Source organism: Tyto alba, unplaced genomic scaffold (genome assembly GCF_018691265.1).
Source record: "Tyto alba isolate M040663 unplaced genomic scaffold, T.alba_DEE_v4.0 Super-Scaffold_6, whole genome shotgun sequence".
NCBI lineage: Eukaryota > Metazoa > Chordata > Aves > Strigiformes > Tytonidae > Tyto > Tyto alba.
The window spans coordinates 23,034,125-23,059,944 of NW_024881327.1; the positions used below are offsets into that span (position 1 = coordinate 23,034,125).

Here is a 25,820-nt window from a genome sequence, read left to right on the forward strand (position 1 = left end):
GAAAAAGTACTATTAATTACACAAACTTACTTTTCTATGCGAAGAGTTATGGCAAAATACAGAGTAAATGAAGCACACAAAAGGATTATTCAGGTACAAAATTGGAAGTCAGACAGATTAGAATACCAGACTTCCACGGAACTGAAGAAAGCATTTACTGAGCAAAATTGTAGAAAAAACAATGAAGCAATTACATCTGATACAGGGCCAAAAAAACATGATACATGGACAAAAAAAAAGCTTTATCATAATGAGAAAATTTACTAATACAAATCTTATCACTACAAAGACAATGCAGTGTAACTTGCAAGAATACAAGGCAAGTTATCAGGCTGAAGTAATAAAAAACTTGTGAATAGAATACCATCAATATTTGCCAGAGCAAAAATCACCCTCCAGAGCAAACTCACAGGAAACATTACAACAAATCACTTAAATCATGATCCAGAATCTTGACTGGGGTAAGAGTTATGAATTACACCAGATTAGAAAATTACTAATTTGAGTTTATTTTCAGTTGCAGGGGATTCAAAGTCATCAGAAACCCTCAAGCATTTTCTCCTACTTACCTTCAACTAAAACCATCCAGGTATCTTAGGAGCTGAGCATAGCAAAATTTAGTTTTGCTTTCAGGTGAGCACCTGCATCTTGTATAGAACTAGTTTTGCTCATATCTCTACAATTACTAATGGAAATCCAGGTTATAGTTCCTGAAATTAGTCATGAGATGGGAGCCACTTATGTTCTATTACTACTTTTTTTTGAGAACAATTTTAATATTCAAGATGTGCATAGAGATATCTCACTCTACTTACATGTTAATATTAATTGTCAAGTTGTTTACAGTGAATGGCAGTCGATATTCCACATCTTTCTGAATTTCTGCAATGCTGTTAAAGAAGAAATTGTTAGCATCCAATTCATGGTCAATATAACATCTTAAAGTATTAAAAAAGGCATGACCTCAGACCTGCGTATTTAACTTAGTTTTGAAAAGCTTTGTAAGAATAAAATTGAAAACGCTGGAGGAAGTTAATATGCTTCAGAATGCTACATTGAACGTTATGATTAAACAAAAAAATATTAGATTCAACTTTTAAACCTCATTATGTGATCACAAGCAATGGAAATACAATAGGAGAAATTGTGCTACTCACTGATCTGACAACAATCTCAAGTGATTTTTCTGTACTTAGTGACTTCATTTAAGACATCAGTGATTTTTTGATGTACTGGATTTTATCTGATATTTATTTTGCCAAGGCATTACAGTTGATTCACAACTAAGTATTGCTCTGCAACACCGCCTACAGATCAATATTTAGAACATATATTACACTAGGCCTTCTTCCTTAATAGATTAGCTTACTATTTAATAGTAGGTTTTTTTCCCACATGCACCAAGTTCTATACACTTGCACAGATATTTTCAAGAAGTATGTGCAGAAGAGCTACTTGCAATAATGTAAAGCTCTGTAATCCAGCTCAGGACACAGTCCCCCTCTGAAAGCACCGAGTGAAGAAATACGTATCTTATGAAATCTGGTAAGACTGAATCCAAATTTGCTTTTCTTGTAACAGGTAAGTTACTGAGAAAAATCTTTAAATCAGCTGCATTAATAGGAAGTTGTTTTCAATACTCAAAGCACTCTACAATGTTTATGCACAACAAGACGGTTTTGAAAGATGGCATCCCAAAGAATGTGGATGAGGAGGAAGACAGCTCAGAGGCAGAATTTCTGCACAATATTAACATACCTAAACTGGGATTGGGAGAGAAAGGGGGTCAGAAAATTAGCTTCATTTTATAATGCCTCAATCAAAACAAACTTAAAAAGCGGACCGATTCCTCTTCCCTGTATTTTTCCTGCCTGCACCTGGTTAATAATATTCTTCTCCCTCACCTCTCTAAGGCTCCCTTATAAAGGGAGGGGAACACAGCTGTAACTGGGAGTAATGGCAGCTGGGTGTTCCCAGAAAGCCTCTTTGCACCCAACTTCAGAAATGCCCCCGCATCCACCTCCAGCTACACTCCATACAGTTACTTCCTCAAAAGACCCAAAACGCATTACCTGCAAATGTATGCTATGTGTAGTGCAAGGGGTGTTTTTCTATCCCTCCAAAGCAGTATTTGCACATAGAACTTAAACCTCATAGTTTCCAGAGCTTCAGGAATAAATGGAGTATGATACAAACCTAGCTGTGCACCTTGCTTTTTGAGCTCAACCTTATTCCTGTCACAAACAACTCAGTATCTGCTTTCTCCCTGTGAAATCACATGCTGTTTGAAGAAAGTATCAGATACCTTCAGCAGAGGAGAACTCAAATTAAGAGTTTAGGGCCCTACCGTGATACACCACACACCAAAATCAGAATCTCCTTATTCTTAACCAAAGGATGGAATCTCTCACGTGCCTTCCTGCCCTGTGATCGTGTGTCACACCTTTTAATAGCCTGCTACAAAATCCTTCTGAGAACAGTATATAATTATGCTCCACTCACGTGCACAACCTATAGGAACTGAGGAAGAAGAGAACAGGGAGAAAGAAATGAGAAATCCAGAATCTCAATGAGCAGTTCAAACAGTTATAACCTCCTTCAAGCAAAACCTCGAATCGGTAAACTTAGCTGTCCCTTCCCCAAGTGAGAATGGGTACACTGGAAAAATGACACATTCTTAACTTTGGTTAGAACAACAGGAAATGTAAGAAAACTGTCTTTTAAACGCAAAAACTTGATTTCTAGCTCCTACCCTGTGAAGGATCCTGAAAAGGAAGACTAGCTACTTTAATGAAATTAAGATCACATATACCTGGGCTTTTATGACCTAAGACAAAGCTAACTCAGGTAACTACACTGTGCTGAGACTTTTATTTTAAGCATTTCAGTGAGGAACAGCTGGGATACACATCAATTAATGAGAAGACAAATTATACTTCTCAGACAAAATAAACTCTATTTTTTTTTTATTTATTTCTTTTATTTATTTATTTATTTATTTTATTTATTTATTTATTTTCTCATTTATTTAATCATTACTTAGGAAACAATGCTGTTGCACTGCTTAATACATATTCCTATCCTACAGATCTGTGCTGCTATCGAGTCCATAAGCAAACACATCAGTCCCACACAAAAAACCTTTCCACTTTCAAGTTCTTGCAAAAGTGCATATACCTTTTTAAAAAACATGGAATTTGATGCACTGTTATTCAAATTTACTCAGTAATAAGTATCTCTTATGAAAACTGTACACTCTGCCAGAATTTACTGCTTTGCTTGACTAATTTTTGTTTCTTTACACCAACAGTCAAGAGAGATCAGGTAGGCTAGCTTACATGGCTGTGAAGTTACATCTGAGTAGCCATCATCTCCCTACCCCTCATCTCCATCCCTGGCTGCAGGGTCCATTCCCTGTCTGACTAGGCTTGAACCCGTGCCTGCACAAACAGGTAGTAAACCTGTTCAGTAAGCTGACTTTGACAAAAACTGATCACCTTTTTTGAGGACTTAACTTGGGGTGAGCTCATCTCCCTGGTAGAGAAAAAAAGGTAGGAATAAAAGGCTAAGGAAGGCCAGTCCAACAAAAACTAGTTACATAAACTGCTTCATACCCAAAGACACAGATCCTTAGAAAAGTGAACTGTCTTTCAAAAATATTTGCAAAATTGGCTCTGAACAGATTTAAGCAAGCAACAATAGTTAACAAATACTGTCACGTTTCCTATGTGATAATTTAAAATGTTAGGATGGTGAGCCATCTGCAATTACTAAACTGGGAAATACGGTAAGTATCTCTTCCACTCCTAGTCTCAGTCTGACATAGCAGAAAACATTCTCCTTCCTTTTTCTGGATCGTTTTGGAGGCATCTACCATTCCCCTTCAACAGACATCCTTGGAAGCATGAATGAACACTAATGTGTTCACTGAAAATATAATTTGAAATATATGGAACGTGGATATCCTTTTAAAAAATAAACACTTTTAAAAGCCTAAGGTTTAGGCAAAACCGATCAGCATATTGACAAGCTAAGAGTATCACCTGATAAAGGATAGTGTTTTGCTGTAAAAAGCGTGGCTGTTGAACAGGAAAAAGACACCTGCCTCTGGTGAGCGCCCAGATAAAACAAATGACTCAGAAGCAGTCAGTTTATTAGCAAGTTAGCACTGTATAGCAGGAAAAGTTTGTAGAGCCCGGAGGGCTCCTATGCCCCTGTTGATAAGACGCACAGCTCCTTTATACCGTGGTGTTTCGTTCCTAGCTTTTAAAGAACTACGCTCCTACAGCCAGCTTCCAGAAAGAGGGTTTTATTCCAACACACGCAATCTGCACCTCTTCGTCGACTTTCAAACCCATTAAATACTTCAGCTGACTTTCCGGCCAAGCCACGGGTGTAACCGGGCACGTCAATCTGCGCCCGATTCCCCGGCCGAGCCCCCCCGACACACCCGCGGCCGGCAGGGACGAACACACCCCCTCCCCCTCCCCACCCAGAACGGCGAATCTTGCTTTCGGTTTCCAAGCGCAACCTCCCACCCCGCCGTCCACACGGGCTTCTCCCCGCCGTGGGCCTGCTGCCCACTCTCCTCCAGCCATGCACCCGCCCCTCTCCCCCCCCCCCCCCCCGCCCCCCCGCTCCAAAACCACCGCGGTGTTTGGGACCCACCCCGGGGCGAAGTCACGTCCACGGGCGGGCGTGCGTGCGGGGACACACGGCACCCTCCCGAGGCGCGGGCCCACAGCGGCCCCGAGCGGCAACGGGCCCGCGTCGGGCGACACAGGACACCCCCCCCCCTCCGCCGCCCCGCCCGGCTGCGGCCACTCACGAGGCATGGGCGCCGCGCAGGGACTCGATCTGCCGCTGCTTCTGCTGCTGGAGGCTGGTGAGGGCGGGCGCGGAGGAACCGCCGCCGCCTTTAGCGAGGGGGAACAGCCAGTTCATCCTCCCCGGGGGGCGCGGGGCGGGGCGGGGCGGGGGGGGGGCACCGGCGGCTCCGCGGCCCGGCCTCGCTCCCTGGCGCCAGCCCCGCCTCCCCTCCCTTTCCCTTCCCTTCCCCCCCCCCCGCCCCGGTGCCGACCGGCAGCGCCCCGCCCACCACGGCGGTGACGCAGGCGACGTCACCGCCGCGCGCCCGCCACCCGCAGCCGAGGAGGAGGAAGGAGCGGCGCAGGCCCGGGCACGGGGGAGGAGGCGGGGCGGGGAAGGGCGGAGCGGCCGGTGATTGGCGCCCCCGCTGTCGGTCAGCGGTGAGGAGGGGAAGGGAAGGAAGGCAGGAAGGAAGGGAGGAAGGAAAGGCGGCGGCGCGGCGCGATGATGTAATGGCTTTGTGCGGCGGGGCTGGTGGGGGCAGCGCTTCTGGCGGCTGCGCGCGGCGACTGGCGGCTCTGGGGCGTCGGGGGCCGCCGCGGGGCCTCGCCAGACCCGCCGCGGCCCGGCCCGGCCCGGCCCAGAGTGTGAGCGAGCGAGGGGCGGGGAGCCGGGCGGGGGGAGGGAGGGAGCGGAGAGCGGCCCCGTACCCCCCTCTCCTCGGTGTAGCCGTGCCCCGCTCGGGCCCGCGGAGGCCCCGGGGCCTTACCGGTAACCGCGCCGGCCCGCTGGGGCCGGGTGGCGTCTCCGTGGGACGCGCGGCTGGGCCGGGGAGGGGGGGGGGGGGGGGTGTTAAGCCGGGGCGGCCCCTTCCCAGTTGCGCCCCGTCGAGGGGTGCCGCGCTGGTCGGGCTCCTCGGGGCGCTCGTAAGGCCGTGTAGGTAGAAGGAGGCGGTCGGGGCGTGAGCCCGGGTCTGTCGGTGAGCGTTTGGGTCCTCTGGAGTCGCTGTCGGGGCTTAGCGCGGCCCGTACGAGCCCAAAGAGCTTCTCCTGCCTGGGTGGCTCTCGTCCACGGCGTCCCCGAGTTCGGCGTTACGTTAATTGTCACTTTGCTGCTTCGTTTCGTGTTGCACGCAGCCGCGGGACCCACAGGAATGCGCTCTGCTAACCCGTGGGGGAATAACGCTTGTGGGTTCAGCTATCTTATCTCTTGAACTATAGCGCGCCTTGCCGGTTTGCCTGGCTTTGTGCAAGAAATGAAGTTGCTAACAAAATGTAAAGTTTTAGTTTTGGATAGTAGTCTGAACTCATGTAGCTGAAATTCACAGGACTTTGGTGGTTATCTTCGGTTCTTTATTCTGCAGAGTAAGGCTTGTTCCTGGTGTTTGAGTGTTGTTTCAGATAAATGAAGAATAAAAACTTACGCTTTGATACTTTACTTTCTTTGTCTCATAGGTTAGAAACCCAAATAACTGAAGTTCTCTTTATGTAACTGAGCTTTGGTCAAGTGTAACTTTTGATGTATGGTCTCTAAAGCCCCGCACTATGCCAGCAGCTACCGTAGACCATAGCCAAAGAATCTGTGAAGTTTGGGCTTGTAACTTGGATGAAGAGATGAAAAAAATTCGTCAAGTTATACGGAAGTATAACTACGTAGCTATGGTAAGTGTGCGCTTGATGTTTATGTAGCAAATTGCCACAGAAAGCATGATGACTTAATTTGATATGAGTAAATTAAAGCTGTAAACTTGTTCATCCGTTTTAATTGAAAGAATAATGGATTCTTAATTTTGAATTAACATTGGATAAACATTATGATCCTAATCTATTATGTTTTTAAAAGGTAAATTTACACACAGTACTCTTCAGCTATGAAGCTGTTCGATGCTTGAAATGTGTTTTATTAAAAATGAACAACATACGTTTTTATGGGTGTCTTGATGAATTTTTAAGTTCTCATTCTGTTCTTACAGGATACAGAATTTCCAGGAGTAGTTGCAAGGCCTATTGGAGAATTCAGAAGCAATGCAGACTATCAGTACCAATTATTACGCTGCAATGTAGACTTGTTAAAAATAATTCAGCTAGGACTGACATTTATGAATGAGCAAGGAGAATACCCTCCAGGAACTTCAACTTGGCAATTCAATTTTAAATTTAATTTAACGTAAGTGTTGAGTGTCTGTGCTGTTGAATGTATGTTTCTGACTTACTGAAAATGTCTTGCAGATTGTGAAAGCTATAGCAACCGTTTTTGTCTATATGACTGGAATACTATAGATACTTTGTGTGAGGGAAACTTTTGTCAGCCAAACACATGCTTTCTTCCCTAATTTCTGTGCAGTCTGTCTTACTGTTGATAATTTGGTAAAAAATACTGAGCAATTTCAACAAGTTCTGAAAAGAGGCATTTTTGCTTTATCCAAGAGTTAGCTCTGCATTTTCATATCTATCACTATAGAGTGCTTCTACCTTGACTTAGTTTAACTCTTACTAGTTGTTATAGAAGTCACATGTTATTTCTTTACATATTTTTAAATGGAAAATACATGTGAAGAAAAAAATATTATGTTGCCGAAGTGACTAAAAAAGAAGCATGATGTTACCAGCAAGTTCTAAAGCAAGTGTGCTCTGTCGTCTTTAAAATAATGTTATTCTTGTTAGAAAACAAGTTCTAGATAAGGTTCTAGGTAATATACGGTCAACCTTTTAATACTGCAGCAGCTTTTCTTGTGCTTTCAGAGTAACTTACTGTATTAAGCTACTGTATTTTAATTATCTTCGATAATAGGTTGAAAGGGGTTATTGCTTCTATAGTATAACTCCTGTGGAGATTTTTGTTCTGGATTATTTTGTGTAAATTTTTGGTTAAAAAGCGAGCTCATTTTCACTACCTGTTGGATTAGTAATTTGAACTTTGTTTCACAATGTGATTTTTATCAGCGATAAACCTTTAAGTATAAACCTAACTTTTCCAGTGGGATGAGACACTTCTGTGGAGTTCTCGTTATATCTTTAGCAGGTAGTTGACTAGGTTACTAGTATCTTGAATTTTTCCTGAAGTAAGCGAAATTGATCTGATAGGTTTTTATGTGGCCTGAATTGAGCAAGAACTTCTTGAATGTAAATGTGTTGAAGGCTTGGAGTTTTTTGGCAGTTGTGTTACAAGCTGGTCACTGAACAGCTTGATATACGCAAGTTAAAACTGCAGCCTACAAAGGAGGCTCAGAGAACCTTTTTTTCTGCAGATAAAGACTTGGCTTTCAAAGTAATCGGGGTTCTTACAAAGAAGGAAACTGCTGCTGTCTCTCCTGATCTTTCTGCTTTTCTAAACAAGCAGTGCTGTGGCTTGTCACAAATCAGTTTGGTCTGAGGAATGACATGCTCTTTCTAGTTTTGTTTGAAGCACCTCTTGAAAGAAGGAAGTGCAGGTTTGATATTTTGGTATCTCAGGCCTTACTTGGCCTTATAAATGCTGAATGGAAGTTATCCATTGTCTTAACAGAAAAATACTAATCCTGCTAAGTATTGGAGAAAGAGGAGGAAGGAACTAATAACCTCCAAACTGATCTGGGAAGAGGAGCCTGTGCTGATTATTTGCTGAGCTTCAAAGGACTACTTAATGTCAAGCAGCTAAAAAGAAAAGTAGTTTTCCATTAATTTGTGCCAGATGCTGCATAGATAAGACAGCTTAGTAAGGCAAGATATAGTTAGTAACAAGTTAGGTGACTAGTTCAGAGGGGATCTTGTACAAAAAGGTGAGATAGTTAAGTGCTGCTTGAAACATGAATATTTCTTTTACGTGGGTGGAGAAATGACTTATTTTTGTCTGTTTCTAAACTTCCTTTTGGGAAGTGGCACTGTGCCAAGTGTTCTGTTCCTAAAGCAAAACAGCTGTTGGCTGTTCCTAGAAGGTAATTCTTTTGTGTGTGGTTCCAGCCAGGTCTTGTTATAGTGTGCTTTTAAAGAACGTAAATATTTCCCGAGACTAACTATCCACCCGACTAGTGCAGAACAACAAACTAGAACTAAAACTTCTTTTTGTAAAAATAGGCATGTTTGTTTTGGATGGGTTCTTTAATGTGTTATGGAGATGGACAGGTGTTGGGAAGCTGATGCCTTAAAGCTGGAGAACTAATGAGCAGCTGTGTGGGAGGGAGGAAGAAAAGATACAGTACATCTTGAGAATGTATCTCGATGTTCTGATGAATGATAACTTGCTATTAGGAATAAGGAATCAGAGTCTATGGCTGAATCTAATAGTAAAGTTTGATATATTGGTTGTCTTTTATTTTTTGTGTTTTGTTTTGGCTGTTTTTTATTAAAGTTGAAGACTATACACTGAGGAGACTTTGTAGAATAGTATGTTGCTGACAGTAATATGAATATAATCTTCTAAGTAAGCCATGTATGCTTTTTAAATTTTTTTCAGTTAACAATTCTGTGTCTTTGTTATGATGATATAGATTAAACTTTAGGAAAAAAAGAACCCTGTCTATTTCATCACAGAATCCTTAAGACTTTATAGAAATGTTAGGGGTAAAGGGAATAAATAGAAGGATAAGAGGGGATCAGACAAGGCACAGAGGAATTTTTTTCCATCCTGCTAAATTTTATGTCCAATATATCGCTCTTGGATTTGGTTGTTTAGAAAGAAAATGTTAGGTTACTTGAATTTTAAGGATTGACTAGATGGAGCAAGTACTCAATTTCCAGTTGTAGTGAGAAGGAGGTTTTGATGAACATGTGTCTAAACATTTATATTAGCTTAAATTGCAAGAAATGTGTGGGAAATATTATCCACAGAACTAATGCAGCATTGGGATCTGGAGAGTACTGTTCCTATGTCTATAATGTAACATGTTACTGTTCTGTTAAATTTAATTTGTCCCAGTTAAAGTAATGGATCTCATTTGGTAAAATACCGGTATTCATACATTCACTTTCCTCTGCAGATTTGCAAAAGGGGAGTTCTAGGTAACAGGAAGAGGAGCAGGAACTAGGTTTTTATGAAGGAGGTTAAATGGAGGTGCCAGGAATGGTGAAATGTTGCTGAAGGTTAACAAAACCTATGAAAAATGGTTGTTTCTGTAACTAACAGAACAAAGTGAAGTTGCTCTGCTCTATGCTAGTGAAGTCTGTGGAATGAATAGCATAATTAAATGTTACCAGATTTGTAATCACTGAGTCTTGTAGATTTTTAAAACTTACTTTTCCTCTCTTTGTAGAGAAGATATGTATGCCCAGGATTCTATTGAACTTTTGACGACATCTGGTATCCAGTTTAAAAAGCATGAAGAAGAAGGAATTGAGACGCAGTACTTTGCAGAACTGCTTATGACATCAGGAGTTGTACTGTGTGAAGGAGTCAAGTGGCTTTCCTTTCATAGGTAAATTCTGCATGTTAAGTATTTGAGTTTTCAATATTGATTGTTGAATTCTAGAGCTTGGATTTTACATTTCGTGTTAAGTGGCATACATCTGATAGTGTGTATAGCACATATATTGGTTTCTAAGACTTGGAAAATATTACTGCTGTGGTATCTATAGCACCATTCTGTATTAGAAGAATAGAGTGTATGAGGTGGTGCTGGTGTCTTATTTATGGTGTTTACACTGTAGCCAGGAAACTGTAAACCAGAAAAAAGTGAAACTCCTAAACCAGCAGGTGGCATTGTACCTTTTAATATCACATAGGTGAGTAACAATAGTAACAATGCTAAAAGCAAACTATTCCTAAGCAATTCTTGAGCAAATACTGTTTGCCTCAAGGGAGAGACCACAGAATTACCAGTGAAGAGTTTTATAAAGCATTTTAAAATTTGTTTTAAATCTCTTGGTAATCTGAGCAGCTGAAAATTACTGTGTTTGGGAGGAGAGTGCTGATAAGCCTCAATTTGAGGCTTCAGTAATGAATATTTTACTATTTATTCCATCACAGGAACTCATCTTCCAAGTAGAAATAGAAATGCAAATGCTAAATCTCTATGAATCTGTCAAGATACAAAAGATCTTTGGCTGTTAATAAGATTTAACACTTTAAAACTTACGGAATAGTTGTTGTATGGTTAACTGTGCCAGAGAACATTTGCAGTTTTTGCAAGCAACAGTGGTTTTAAAGGCTTATTGATATGTGATGCCCACAGGTTGACATCTTAAATGCTGGCTGCTAAGTAAGTCAACAAAGGTAGAACAAATGTTTTAGCTGAGACTAGTAGTTTCCTTACAGCCTTATTATTTATCATGCATGCTAAGTTGGTATGTGGTAATAAGTAGATGATGCAATTATAAGAAAACCCAAATTCTTCATCCTTAAGTATTAAATCTTGGAGGGGAGGTTGGAGGAGAGAAAGTATCATGGAATTAGAGGAGTGTTTATGTTATTGACCAACTGAAAAATAAAGATTGCTTCAGCAAGGAGTATGTAACAGTAGTAGAAAGGTGCATGTAACAGCCTGTTGCAGAATTCATCATTTTGACTTGCTTTGTAGAAAGCAAGTCTTAGACTGACTCTCCAATATGAAGAGCAGGAAAAATAAGAGACAGTTAAAAAACCCCAGGAGGGTCCTCTTTGAGTATGCTTATTACCTAATCTGCCTACATCTTCTGCTTGCAGCTGTCTTGACTCTCAGTATGATTCCAAAATAATCTTTCTATCTTGCTGCTAGGGTAGCACTTTGGGGAAAAATACTGGAACAAGGATGCAGTGAACTGTGTCAAAATCATTACAAAGGCTGAATTAGTGAATTAAGTTTCTTTTGGCTTCTCAAACCCATTATTATATGCGTATTTGTGATTTACACTTGACTACAGTAAAATAACTTGGATGGTTCAGGAGAAGGGGAGGGTGAGGCATGTTATGCGTGTATGGTACATCAAGAGATGCTGCTATGTAGAAGCAGCTACAGCTACAATATTATGTTTTTCCAATATTGCCTAATAACTTTAAGGGCCAAGTGTAAGCTATCCTAGCAAAAGTATACCTGAGCCATTTCTACACTAGGGATTTTTTTAAAAGCTTAAATATATTGATTGTGTGTGATTGCTGACTAATATGCTGGTCAAAGTATAGTGCAAACTATGTGCAGTAATGCTGGTTTTACTAGTGCAGCTTCTGAAAGATTTTGGAATGGCTTTAATAAAGTCCAGTTTCACCTGTGCTAAAACGAATTTCTGTTGTGGTCTTCATTGAAAATAGCTTTAGAAATCCTCTTAAGACAGGTATTCTAGCAAATGTTTGTCAAACACTGATTATCCACAACTCTGCTTGAAGTCGGAGAGTAAAGGCTTTTGTGCTTGAGAGAGCATGTTGATATTACCTTGAGCACAAAACCCTAGAGTAGTAGATTAAGTTCTGAGGAAGCTAAAATTGCACAAAGCTATAAATGATCATGGGTCACATAAAATGTACCACAAATAATAGTAAACAGCTGTTTCTAAATATATCTTAAGTTGATTGTGATGATGTTCTATCAGTGGAAACTTGCTCGGTTGAAAATGTGTTTCATGTCACCTCTCCGTGGAGGAGTTCCTTGACTAAAAAAGCTGTGCTTGATAGTTGCTGACTCTGCTATTGCTTCTGTTTCCTTAAAATGCTTTAATTACTACTAACCCTCAAAATTCATGAGTCTCTTAGGAAGCGGACAGAGGGGAATTACTCCTTTCTCAGAATGTGAGGTTATGTTCTCATTTTGTTTCAGTTCCTAGTCTTTGATTTCCTTGAACTCTTACGTAGTTTATTTCAAATATCTTAGCTTATCAAATAGTTTTCTTTGTGTGCTTTTTATCTCTGCATTTGATACAGCTGTGTTGGCATCCTGACCTATAGGCAGATCTGTGTGGACCTGCAGTTCTCCCAGTCACGAGCAAAGAAACCTTTTCACTGTCACCAATTCTTGTATACTGCAACTTCATAAGGAACTCCATCAAATCTTTTGTGTGTGTTAAAGCACACTGAAGCATTGAGTGTCCACCTGTGTGCAACCTCCTCAATCTACCTTTGGAGGCTCTGTGCAAACATGCCTCTTAACCCAGATGTTTTTGGGAAGCTGGAAAGTTCCAAGCTATTATATTTCAATAATAATTTGTGTCTGATTTTACAAAAATGTAATCTGTTGGCTGATTTCTATTACCCAGTTATAAAATGAAGTAAAGTTTTCTCAGCTCTGTCAGGTTTTGATTTATTTCAGACTGTTGGTCCTTGAATAGAATTTGTTATTAATTGCCTATCTGAATTCTTTCTGGATAGTAAGGGAAAAAATAGACATGTTTGATGTTTGATCTTTTCCATGGTCTTGTTGCCTGCTGATGTCCATGCTCAGTGGGAGGAAAAAAAAAAGAGGTGATTATAAGAGTGCTTATATTGCTGTATAGCTCCAGGGATTGTGGCTAGCTGCACTAAGTAACTTTAGGTGAATATATTAGAAATGGTGAAAGCTTCTTAAGGAAAGGAAGCCTGTGTGCTTCAGGGTATAAACCAACCGCTAATTGCCTGTTAGAGGATTAGAAGAAAACTTTTTAATGCGCAGGTAATTACATAATTGCTCACTGTGGACTTTCTTACCCTTCTGTTAGCATTCAGCAGTGGCCACTCAAAATTTTTTGAACTAGTTATATCTTGGTCTTGAATTGGAGTGACAGTTGTTATGTCTACATAAGCTTGGATGACTGGAGCACATTATCCCCCCAAAAGTATACTAAAAAGATTATGTAAATGCCTTGGTACTGCATTGTGATTAGTAAAGTGTGGTTTGTGATGATTGTTATGAGCACAGTGGGACTAAGTGTAAACAGCTGGAACTGAAAGAATGTGAGACATCATTTTGCTGAGCTAACTAAACCTAATCTGTTCTTAGGATCCAAGAACAGATATCTGACTGAATGCTATCATGCAATGGGAGAATAATCGTGCCTATTAAATCCTCTGTTCAGTTAGCCTGTTTCCTTTTTCTGTATGAGGATCCCAAAATGAAAGAATCTGCTACAATCTCCAAGGGGGGAAAAAAAAAATATTCTTCATCCAAATTGCAGTTTTATGATAGCCTGCTCCCTCTCAGTACAAATAGTAAATGAATCTTGACTTTTCTTACAGTACATCCTTCTTAATAGAAATTGGAAATGTTTGAGAGCATGTGTTTTCTAGTCATTCAGTTATGTACATAATTTTTACTGGAAGAGGAGGGGAGTCAAAAACTTTTTTTTTTTTTTGAAAGAGGAGCATAAATACGGTTTTCTTCACTTTAAAAGTTTTAATACAGCTGTTATCGGTCATCCTTGTGACTCAAGTTATCAGGAATTCAGTGAGTTAATAAGATCTCTAATCTCTAGAGGAGTAAGTCTCCTTAATCCTGTACAGTGTTCTTACATCTTTCTGAGCAGCCCTTTTTGCTAATGTGGACTTTTTCTTTTCTTTGTCTATAGAGGGCTTTATGCTGATACAGGCTTCCCCACCACTTCTTCCCACCCTCCCCCCCCCATGGCCTCATAGGTGATCTAATAAAATTAGGCTTTCAAGCTACTGTTTTTCTAAACATACTACAGGTTTTTACTTTGTAAGACTGTTGAAATCCTTCTTTATCTCTGGCTCCTTTGCTCCCTGGCCAGTGGCTGCCGCTGTGGAGATTGGAGTGCTGCCAGCACAGCTTGCAAGCACCAGATGCAGTGCAGGATTGATTCAACATGAAATTCCTGTTCAGAGCACTGGAAACCCCCATGGGAGAGCTGCAATAGTGTGTACCTTTTGTATATCTTGTATTAATGGACTTTTAGCAGCCAGTCCATTCATTCAGAGTATGTTCAAGATTTTCTACCCTCTGTCTAGAAATTCATAAGATAAAGATGATGTAGAGAAGCCCATCATATACAAAAGGTACAAAAAGCACTCCTGTCTACATTAAGCATGCAAGCTAAAGCCTTGAGCCTACATCAGAAGTCACCAGTCTTCGTGGGTGCTAAATGTCCACAGGATCAGTGGTACGGTACTCTTCACTGATTTGTCTTCTGTATTGCTCATCTCGCAGTTAAAGATCTCAGCTGGTGTTTACCAAGTTGCAAAAATCTTGGGTTTGAATATGATCCTTATGTAACCAAGAACAAATACGAAGTCTTAAACTGGGAATTTGAAGTCTGTGATGGCCACCTATTCACCTGAATTGTGTTTCAACTATATGTTAAGGTTCTTTAAGCAGCAAAGCTGATGCAGCCTTCACTAGAGGCAGCCCTACTGTGTGTTTTCATCATATTTGTTAGTACAGGCATTTTAAAAATTGCATGTCAATAAAATCTAGGAAATGATTTGGTTCAATGCAAGCCTAGTAGGAAAGATGAGAACCATCTAGTCAGTGCATATGTACATGAGCAGTCCTCCAAGTACAAGGGATCATAACAGATCAGATTCGTGAATAATATCATGAATAATCTGGTTTGTAATCTCTGCCTTCCTCGAGAGAAGGATAACTAGTTATCACTGCTTTTTGCTCTGGTGTTCAGTCCTGCTTAATACCCAACATACATCTTTTCTATGCTTTAAAACCTCTGTTTCCTCTCATAACCCTTTGTAGAAGTACATGGTTTCCCCTTTTGCTGCCACACCTCATTCCTGTGTCCTCTTTTTTCAATCAAGCTATTGAGAAGGAAGTCTTCCCAAACTCTTCTCTCAACCACGCACACACACTGTACTTCAGTTTCTTCTACCAAACCTGTGCCGCTCAGTTATCTTGCTGCCTCCTGCTGACTTACATGTAAACACAATTTTTCCAACTTACTCTTTTTGGAGGCAAGGATAGAGTAATAGTCTACAAACCATTAAATTTTTCAGTTGTCTGTGTGCTGATTTAATTGTGAAAGTTGAAAGTCAATCCACTCTTTGTTGCTGAGGGTGAAGCTTGCCTCCAGGCACAAACGTGTTGGCTCTGGAAACTCATGAATCTTTTGGGTTTCAAGAACTGTAGAAGTCCCTCTGTAGTGAGAAACTCCAGTCCGTGTGAAAGGAACCAGCTAGGAGTCTTTCTGGTGTAAGTTCTTACCAGGTGAAGCCCCAGCATCAGTACCTTGTTTCAGGACTTAGAGAAACTCCTCTAGATAGATCTTTTTGCTTACTCACTTGGCCTTATTCAGACTAAATTAAAATATTTTCTCTGGAATGGGGTCATTTACACTGAGGCTTAGTCTTTTGTAAGTCAGTCTTGACTGAATTTAAGCAAAATGTTCTGTAGTAAAGTCTTGATGCTGGAAGAGAGAAGGATGCTTCTAAGTTATTTACTTATATTGTTTTTGTTATTAATTTGCAGTGGATATGACTTTGGCTATCTAATCAAAATCCTGACAAACTCTAATTTACCTGAAGAAGAGCTGGACTTCTTTGAGATACTGCGATTGTTTTTCCCTGTCATCTATGATGTAAAGTATCTCATGAAGAGTTGCAAAAATCTGAAGGTAAGTAATCTGTTAATGACTCAGAACAAGTTTTGGGTTTGGAGACACAGTACTTTCTGCTTAAAAATACTTATTTTCTATATTTTTATTTTCTGTTTTTTCTTTGATAATACTTATTAAACATTGTTGTCTTGAGCTTTGTGTATGTAATATTAAAGGCTATTAGTAGAAGCAGGTAGGATCACACTAATTTTTATAACTGCTTACCAGTTAAAAATAGCATGTTGATACTGTATGTATAGTGCCCGATGTTTGACAGATGATAAACCCATGTTTGGAATTAATCCTTTACTTTTTGAGCCATAAGAATTGATGGGTTTCATATACTCTTATTTCCTCATTGTGCAGTCCACTAAAGGACTGCAGTCGTCTTGGCAAAGATAATTGCAACGGTGATGCTGTGGAAGTGTCTTGAAGAGGAATGGAGCGAAGAATGTTTCAGATGGCCCTATAAGGAAAGATATACAACAGCGTATGTTGAGGGACAACATGTGACTTCTAGGAAAAACAATACAGTACTAGAAACTAATTTCTCGTGTCAGGCCAGCGGGGCTACTAATTGGCTTACTCTATCAGGCATAAAATTTGGATATTTATTGGACTGGAGAATGAATGGAAACTGATAATAAGTATGTGAAGGGGAAGACAGCAAGTGAAAGAAAGATGCTACAGGGATTAACAGATTTACTTGCCAAAGAACTGTAAGAGTCCGGACTGCTGCTGGAGTGAGGTGCATCGCTCGTCTGAGGCAATTAATGACTCACTGCTTTTGTGGAAAGTAACTCAATTCTCTAGGCTTTCTTAATGAGAACCTGCAGGAAAAAGAACACTGTAGTATATCCTAAGGGATGTCTTGCCACTCTGTTGTGCTGAACTAGTGATCTGTGTGGTGTTTATAGTCCTCTGTTTCTTTCTGAGATAAACTAATGGTGTGTAATTAAGTAGTAGCCTGCTTGTGTGGGAAGTGAATTGTGTAAATCCTTTTGTTAATCAAATTAATGTTGAAAACGGCGATCTCCCAGTTAGTAAGAAAAGTATACCTACCTCTGTTCATTTAGAGTTGTTACTGGTAGAACCAGCTGGAGAAATAGCTGAGTATTAGAGAACATCTTAGAAACAGTTTTTCTCCACAGAGCCAGAAGAAAATATGAAATGCTCATAAACTTCAGGAGTCTTAAAGGAGGGATGGAGAGGAATCCCAAACAAAAAACATCCTTACTTCACCATGAGTGAGAAAGTAAAGTAAAGCATCTGTTGTCTCAGTGGTGACAACACACTGACCAAAACCAGAATTTATAATCCAACTTCAGTGACGTAGGAAAGGTGACAGAATAAGGTTCCGTGTCACCATGCCGGAGGTGGCATTCCCACTGGGTTTGGGGAGAAGGGAATTGTATTTACTGTCATTTCATTAGGACATAATTTTGTGTAACCTACATTGTTTAGAGACACTAATGGTTTTTGGAATACAAGAACCACCTTCACAGGTTTTATTTCAGCAAACCTTCAGAACAAGGGTGATTTATTTTTTTTTTCAGAGCTGAATATGGATGTCAGCTTTCCTGCGGTAAATCTTGATCCTGTCAGCTAACCTGCAGACTGGTAGTGACAGCAGGGGAAGGGGTGTGGACTACCTTACCCCTCCAAATTTACCAGTGACGACATGGTGCACTTGTACTGTACTGAGAGCAGCTGTCTGAAACAAATTGCTAAACGTTCAGTGTTGTGACTCTAAAATTGCATGCTCTGTCTCCTAACATGTGTCACTTTCAATCTCTTATTAAATTGCAGTGAATTGAACTGCTGTGCAGTTGTCCTTTATTGACTTGTCTAAGTTACTTTTCATATGAAAGTCACTGTCACTGACTTGCTGTAGATCCCCCACTCCCTGCCCTCACACACCCAAAAAAGAATTCTTGTCATGGAGAAGAGAAATATGCTTCAGGATTGGGGAAGCTGGCTGATGCGCTTTTTGTGGAATTAAGTAGTGTGTGAATTTACAGTATGCTACTCTAACCTGAATGGACATGAATGTAATTTACTGGCATGCAGGTTGGGAGTTAACTTGAGGTACTAATGTGGTATAGGTTAAACTCTTGCTTGTTCTCTAAAAATTTTTCTATGTAGACAATTCCAAACCTTTTGATAGTAATGGCAACTCTAATATAGATTTACAGACCTTGTTAGAAACTTGCTTTTTATATGGGGGGTTTGTACAGAACAATGAACTTTGGTTCAAGTGCTGTGAAACAAGAGTTTGAACTGGATTTTCTGTTGACTATGACAGTGTGATTATGTAAATCATTCTGTGATCTTTTCATTGAAAGACCAATCCTCTGAAAACTTAGGAAGAATCTCTTTCTCCGGGAGTAAAATGTTCTTATCTGGAGTGCAAAAGTCTTGCCTAAAAGAGAATCTCAATAGTTTATTAATTTTCAGAGACAGCCAAATTTTATTCTGTAGTTATTGGAGTTATAGAACAAGAAGTTCCACACAAGTGGTGGGTGATATATTTACAAATAAATATATACTGTTAAAACCACTGTTTTCAAAGTGTTCTTCTGTAGGCTGCTTTTACTGTAAATTTTGAATTACTAACTCTGCATTCCAGACCTTGCAGCTGCTGTGTAAATATTAGTGATTTTTATTCTTGAGTGTTTTTTCATCAGTTATTTGAAGCTAGGGTAGATAGTCTTACAGGTAGCAGAACCTGATTATGGTGCACTGCTAATTCACAGCCTGAGGAAGCAGAGGGTTTAGGAGCAGGAAATTGTGCTTTGAAAAGGGGGTGGATCCAACTGCTGTTGCTAACTCTAACTGCTCATTATTGGAGTTAGAAAGCAGAGAACGTGCTTGTACCCGAGATGCACTTTTTTCCCCTGCCCACCAACCCTCAGCACGTTTTTGAGAGTGTAAATTAAGTAACTGAGCATGTTTGCAGTGTTCAAATGTTGTATCCAAGCACCTAAAGAAAACAAGCTGGCTTCAGTGCTTAACTGTGCAGTGTATAGACTTACTGTTATCTTAAACTTCTGTAAACATATTCCTGCTACTCAAGCTAGTACAACCAGTACTAGGTTTTCATCTTGGTTTGTAGGTGTTACTTGGGAATGTTACTGCTGAACCTTCCATCTTTCTAAACAAAACAAACCCAGACACAAACCTGTTGCTGTAAGATTCACAGGAATTTTCATAATGTTTAATCTGATTTTTCAGGTCAGACTTTATTGTTTTTTGAGTTTTAACTTTGACTGTTACGCCTTTGCCTCTTACTGCTTTCTTTCCTGTACTTGAAGCAGGTTAAGAGTGTGAGGAAAGGTGAACTCAGATACTAGGCAGTCTTTCTTTAAAAGCATTGCCTCTCTGCAACATTTTTGCCTTGCAAAGCTTATGGCAGCACTAAGGATTTTGACTTTTTTTTTTATCTTTCTAGACATTAAAGCATGTGCATGTGCTTTAGTCTGTTTCTAGTAGCTTTATGGCTTAACGGTGGGAAAAAAAAATATATACAAAATTATGTGCTCACAGTGTAGCTTACAGCATTAAAAGATTGCAGTTACAGTATAACGTGTCTATCCTTCAACTGATCTGTGATAGCTATGTAAAATGAAACTGACTTCTGACAGGTTTGCTTCCACAAGTACTGGTTATTACTATTTTGAGGGACACTAAAAAGAGGTTTATTTAGTCACCTTGCAGTTAAGGGAATAGTTTTTCACAAAAGCTTATTGGGGAGAAAATTTGCTTCAAACCTGGAGAAGTTTTACCTTTAAGAGCAGATAGATTTGCAGCTTTGGAGTGATGTCTACAGCTTCACAGTCTGTCCTTTTATACCATGTATCAGCATTCAAAGCAGACAATTACTTTTTTAAATTGTTCCCTTTCTGTATACGAGATGCTTATATACTTTTTTAAGAAGTAGGTTTCATTGCGCATGTGACTATTAAATATACATCTCTAACAGAAAAGCTGGCTATACCATTGGCTTTTAGTATCTTAGAAAACTAGGAGCAAGATGATGGATTTTTTTTTTTCATGTTTTTTTCCCCTCTCGTACAGCAGCTAATGAAACAAACTTTAAAGAGGGGTAGAATGTCTTGTAGAGATGGAGTGGGCACTTTCTTCCTTTTTTGACTTTACCACCTGATTTCTAAGTGCCTGCTGTGTAACTTTCCTGGACTCCGGTAGTGTTCTAGATACTTAAAGATATTCTCAGTTTTTGTGAAGGGAAGTGGAAGAACTCTCAATTGCTGAAAGGTAAGTGGAATGAAAAAGATCCATTTGAGAGGAAGTCTAGATACTTTAACACAAGGAAGCATATGGGCACTTTAATTGTAAACACTTGAATTCTTGTGTTTGTAGAACAACTTTCATTCAAACAGGAGGAGTACGGGAACACCTGGTTTTGTTCTTCAGCATTGCCAGTCCTTTCAACATCTTGAAGGAACTGTTTTGTTAAATAATGACATCTGGTTACTGGAGAAGCTTGGAACATGAAGGAGTAGTAGTTTTGTTGGTCACAGATACTGCTTTATTTAATCAGTACTGACACAGAATTCTAATGCTGCTATTGCTACTGAAAGTTTGATTATTCAGGTGTGTATCTAGTATAGTGACTAATATGGTGATGGTTTCAGCTACTGTGCTGTTAAAATATACCCTAGGTTGTATGACTTGTGTAACAGATTTTCCCAAATATAGCTGTTCAGTTTTCTGATGTAATTTTTGTCAGCAGTTAACAGAAATGTTTTATTTTTCAGGGTGGATTACAAGAAGTGGCTGAGCAGTTAGAGCTGGAAAGGATAGGACCACAGCATCAGGCAGGATCTGATTCTTTACTCACAGGAATGGCCTTTTTCAAAATGAGAGAAGTAGGTGGATATATTGGTTTTCTCTGATAGTAGCATGTTGTGATAGTCAGATGGAATTCCTGATTCTGATAATTCTGCTGTATTTTAAGGAGGTCTCTAAAGGGCTCCAGGTGTCACTGCTTTCTTAACATAAATAAGCCCCACCTGTATTTTCCTCAGAGTAAGTGGGAACCAGCTTTACTGATTCATTGCTTAGCTGCTGTATTGCTTCCTGTTTCCAGCCTGTGCCTGGCTTTGGATTTTTAATTTTTTTTTTTTTTCCCTGTTTTGCAGAGTACCTTTTTTTTTAAGTGGCTGCTGCAGTGAGTTATGAACTGCTGGAGTCAGACTCCTTTCTGGGTGACCATACTCAAGCCAATTTTTTCGGGGTTTCTGCTCAGTGCAATACCCAGCTGGTGTGCACTGCTGCTCGTGACAGGCCTAGAGGAGGGAAAGAGTGTTGGCTAGACACTTATAGCTATACTTGCAGGCTATAGATATATTAAATAATGACCTTCAGGCTGCGGTGGGGAATGTCCATGCATTTATTCCTTACCATTTAGTAAAGCATAGATTAACTCAGATGCTAAAAGTTTATACATTGGTCAATTATTTCAAGGTTTGCAGCAAGGGAAAATCAGGTTTTACAAGCTTCACATTTCCTTCCTACTTGTCTGCATACAACAGGAAGATACTAGGATATTTTGCATTATCAGAACTAACATTGAAGGGTCTCTTCTGGAAAGCACTTGCACTGGACAAATGCTGGTGCATCTGAATGTGGCATTCTGCCAGCAATTCAGTGTCATTTACCATGTCAAAATGGACGGCAATAGCAAACCTTATCTTTTAATAAGGTTTATTATTGTATGCTGAGGTGTTTACCTTCTGTAATCCAGCTTTTTGTATAAAGGAGAAAATGACCAGGAGTTTCTGACAAGTACTGGTGGGACAGCAGGTGAAAAATAACCGCTGTGACTTAAGCTGGTTTGCTCATCCTAACACTGTTCTGCCTCTGCTGGGACTGTTGCAGTTGTCAAGTGGGTCATGGGCTGCAGATGCAACAGAGAGGATTGTGTTTCTGGTATGATCCAAGCCCAGAGTGGCTAACTGCCGTCTGCCTGGTATTGTTAATCTTTTGCTCTTGAATTTGAAACAAAATCCAAAGCAGATAAAGGGAAGGGGAAAGTATATGATAATCATGCCTAAGGTACTGCTTTTCATGTTAGCTTTCTAGAGGGAAAGGTTCAAACCCATGATTGTTTCTGTAATGAGATGCAGTTTGTATTACATGGCAACTTGGCTTCTTGAATTTGCTTACCAAAACCTCTTATTGGGTGAAGCAGAAATCTTTGAGTTTTTTTTAGTGCAAAACACTCACTTAATTAAGCCAACGAAGATGGATTGTTTACAATGGTTTTTTCAGTACTTTCAGATATTCTTTGCCAATACAGTATCTCTAAATAAGGACACAATAATCAGCAGGAAGAATTATATTTAATGTGCATTTTTAAAGCCTTTTCTGTAGAGTTCATTGTTTAACAATGTATTGTTGAGTGAGGAAACTTCACTTTACAATGCTTTTAGAGGTCCAAAATTTTGTTACTGATTGCCATGAAGGAATTGCAACTTGCTTGCTGGGTTTTGGAGTGCCAGCCAAAAAAGTTACTGATCTGTTTCTTCCTATCAGAAATACTTAAATACTGATACTACAGCAGTAGAGCTGTTGTTTTGGGGTTTTCCTACTTGTTTGTTTCTTTAAGAACTGCTGGAAGTTTTAAAACTTTTAACTGAGGTCTCCAATTCTTGCAGTCCAGAACTTTTCATCCAGACTGTGCTGCCAAGAGCAAAACTTGAAGGGAGAAGTTTTCAGCTTGTGTGGTGTATGCACTTCTCAGCACTTAGACTGTGTACTGCATTTAGTCTGCTTCTACATGATTCTGGCTGTCTTAGATTTCTGATGTTGATGATGACTCAGTGTCAACCACTGGGATGTCCAGGGTTGCCGGGATGATTTTAGGTGAAAAAATGTTGTTTATGTTTGTATTTTTCTGGGGTAGTTTGTGATTTTGCTTGAAAACCTGGGTCTGAAAAGTAGAATATCATGGGGTTTCATATGTTTTCTACTGAAAGGTTCTGTTTGCAATTAAGACTTGTAAGGTGTAAATGCAGGCTTAGTACAAAATTAACTTGGTACAAAATTTGCTGTTCCTTATGAAATGATTTATAACATAAATTAGGACATACCTCCATTTCAACACAGAGTATGATGAAAACCCCCACATTGAGGAGTAGTTAGAGTACAGGCACTTCTGATGGATACTAAGCACATGCCTGTTGTGAGAAACTCCACAGAAATCAGTTAGAGAAATATTTTCGTTACACTTTCAGAAGAGTGAGTGATAACTGATCATACAAAATTATCAAAAAATTGCATTTGGCCATTTTGTCAGAAAAGGTTCACAGGAAGACTGAGTGTATTCCTTGACAGAGTTACTTTGAAGAATCATGTCATATAGCACATTTTGATAATGTGTTGAGATTGTGCTACGTTAATTATATCATCTTTTGCGCCTTGGGGTTAGATATTTTAAGCAAAAAAAGAAAGGAACATTTTAAAGCCTTTCTATAGTTCTATTTAAGCTGAGCCTTTTCTTTGGCAATAATTTGTGTCTCTCTTTTAACTCTTTAGATGTTCTTTGAAGATCACATTGACGATGCCAAATACTGTGGCCACTTATATGGCCTTGGTTCGGGGTCATCTTATGTACAAAATGGCACAGGAAATGCATATGAAGAAGAAGCCAACAAACAGTCATGACATGAAGTGAAAGGCCATCTTTTTGACCTCCACATGGTTGTATATAGGTTTTATCTCTGGTTGAACCCCTTGGACAATAAGGCTTTTTTTCCCCCTTTCTCAGCACACTTTCTTTCCTGCCTTTCTATGTACTAAACTCGACTGTTCCTATCACAGATTTTGACCTTACTATTGACACGTAAAATTTTCTGGGTTACATTTTGGCCTCATGACTAGCCCGTTTGAAGAAGCATATATAGGACCAGTGTGGCAGAGAGAAGGGGGAAAGTTAAATCATAATGAATAGTCTGGTGAACCTACCTACATTGATCTTAGAGTTTTTTGTCTCTTTCCCCTCCCTTCTCCAAGTTAACTGGCACTGGTTGTAACTAACTCCCCCATTCATGTCTATTCCTTCCAGTATGCAGGCGTTTTAGCTATTCAAGATTGTGGACCATCAAATTTGCACTTTAGAGAGCGACTCTGACTCAGATCCTCTGTTTTATTTGAAGTTTTATTTTTTCTTTTGCCCTCAGCTAGAAAACAATCATCTGCCAGGTTTAGCAGTTTCACGCTGTATTTCCTTGGTATCTCAACCCACAGAAAGTGAGGCTTATTTGCTGCATAACCTCTCTTTGTTCAAGCAAAACAAACTACTGAAATCATAGTAACTGCTGTTATTTTATTAGTGTTCAGTCATCTTCAAACACATCCTGCACGTGTCAACTGCTGGTTGACCTGCTACTTTCAAACCGCTCTGTGATGGGGGAAAGAAGCTTGAAAAAACAGCTTTACACCCTTCAGGAAAAGAACAGCTATGAATTTAGCATTTTTGCCATTAAGCTGAGAGTTGAAGGATATTGGCATAGTAGGAGTTTTGTAATGGCACACTTCCCTTGATTAACTTCCTAGATTTTATTCTAGTAATGTACACCTCAAATATTTTTTATGAAGTCATATTTATTATGTACTTGATTTGATGATTCTTGAAAGTCAGTTTAGTTGAAGATAAAACCCAAAGATCTGAAAAAATACTATTTAATTGAATTATTGAATTAGAAGGACAATGAAATCATGCTTTTTTTGTAGTTGCTACAAAGACAGATGTTGCAGATATTTGTTGTGAAACAACAAAATATAAATAACTTATAGCTAATAAAGTTACCTGAGGAGTGTAATGCTAGTTTATTTTTGGGTATATCTTAGCAATATATTTTAGATATATTGTTTTAAAGGACCCTAAAGTACGTTCTTAAGTCTGCATAGCATGTGTACAGAGCAGTTGTGCAGGAAGGATTTTTGGTATTGAATAGCTAAATACTAGCCTGAAATGATGGAATGTGCAACATTGTGTGCCTGTGTGTGCGTGCGGGCGCACCTGTGTGTGTGTGTGTGTTTGACACGGAAATCAATAGTAGAAAAATCTCCAGATGTCTGCCAAATTACTCTGTTTTACCTTGTACCTAAAAACAAAAAATCAAACATCTTTTTTCATTGAATTACAATGATGTACCTGGGTGGTCCTTTTTAAACAACAAATAATTTGCATAACAGAGGGTATTTGTTTTTAAAGCTTTTGTAAATAAAGGCCTAAGAAATGTTTTCTTACATAAGAATGGAGTGGTGGTTTTGTTGCAAAACTTTTCCTGAAATGTGTGTATTTAGTCAGTCCAGTTCTGTATTCTGTTTTGTTTGGGCATGATCGTTCTCTTCCATGTGCTTATAAAACGATCTAACTCACTGCTCCCTGACCAGTTCTGCTTTCAGAGCAGAATTCTGTTCATGTGTTTCCAATCACTTCATTCCTACTGATGGGAGTTGCAAGAGTGTTGATTACAATTTACTACTGAGGCATCCAAATCCCGTTAGTATTTTAATACCATTATGCATTAGATGATCATGACTGGTTTTAACTTTTGGTTGTCTTTG

General features: G+C 39.6%; 2 protein-coding genes across 7 annotated transcripts in view; one reads left to right on the plus strand and one right to left on the minus strand.

Annotated features, from left to right (window-relative positions):
- VPS37A (VPS37A subunit of ESCRT-I) overlaps positions 1-5,063 on the minus strand; it is a 22,373-nt gene extending 17,310 nt beyond the window's left edge. For 2 of the 3 annotated variants that reach the window (XM_042808276.1, XM_042808275.1), the window contains exons 1-2: positions 4,829-5,063; positions 816-890 (exon numbers count right to left, since the gene is read on the minus strand). In XM_042808276.1, the coding sequence (XP_042664210.1) occupies positions 816-890; positions 4,829-4,944 (191 nt within the window). In that variant the 5' untranslated portion in view covers positions 4,945-5,063. Of the gene's footprint in view, positions 1-815; positions 891-4,668; positions 4,719-4,828 lie in introns of those variants that run through there. The other variant, XM_042808277.1, reaches the window with a different exon arrangement.
- On the plus strand, positions 4,790-25,504 carry CNOT7 (CCR4-NOT transcription complex subunit 7). 4 transcript variants are annotated; one of them, XM_042808281.1, is made up of 7 exons: positions 4,790-4,885; positions 6,264-6,470; positions 6,782-6,975; positions 10,037-10,198; positions 16,097-16,241; positions 21,002-21,112; positions 23,784-25,504. In XM_042808281.1, exons 2-7 carry the CDS (start codon positions 6,354-6,356, stop codon positions 23,910-23,912), a joined length of 858 nt encoding a protein of 285 aa, XP_042664215.1. In that variant the 5' UTR covers positions 4,790-4,885; positions 6,264-6,353; the 3' UTR covers positions 23,913-25,504. The 4 variants fall into 4 exon arrangements, with proteins under 4 accessions (XP_042664215.1, XP_042664214.1, XP_042664213.1 ...); XM_042808280.1 differs by lacking the exon at positions 4,790-4,885 and adding an exon at positions 5,140-5,249; XM_042808279.1 differs by lacking the exon at positions 4,790-4,885 and adding an exon at positions 5,214-5,318.
- Positions 25,505-25,820: the final 316 nt, after the last annotated feature.

Bases quoted from the DNA above. Each gene is read 5' to 3' on its own strand.
- CNOT7 (XM_042808281.1), top strand. From the start codon at position 6,354: ATGCCAGCAGCTACCGTAGACCATAGCCAAAGAATCTGTGAAGTTTGG. The intron at 6,976-10,036 runs GTAAGTGTTGAG...CTCTCTTTGTAG, and splicing joins AATTTTAAATTTAATTTAAC to AGAAGATATGTATGCCCAGG. The intron at 10,199-16,096 runs GTAAATTCTGCA...ATTAATTTGCAG, and splicing joins AAGTGGCTTTCCTTTCATAG to TGGATATGACTTTGGCTATC.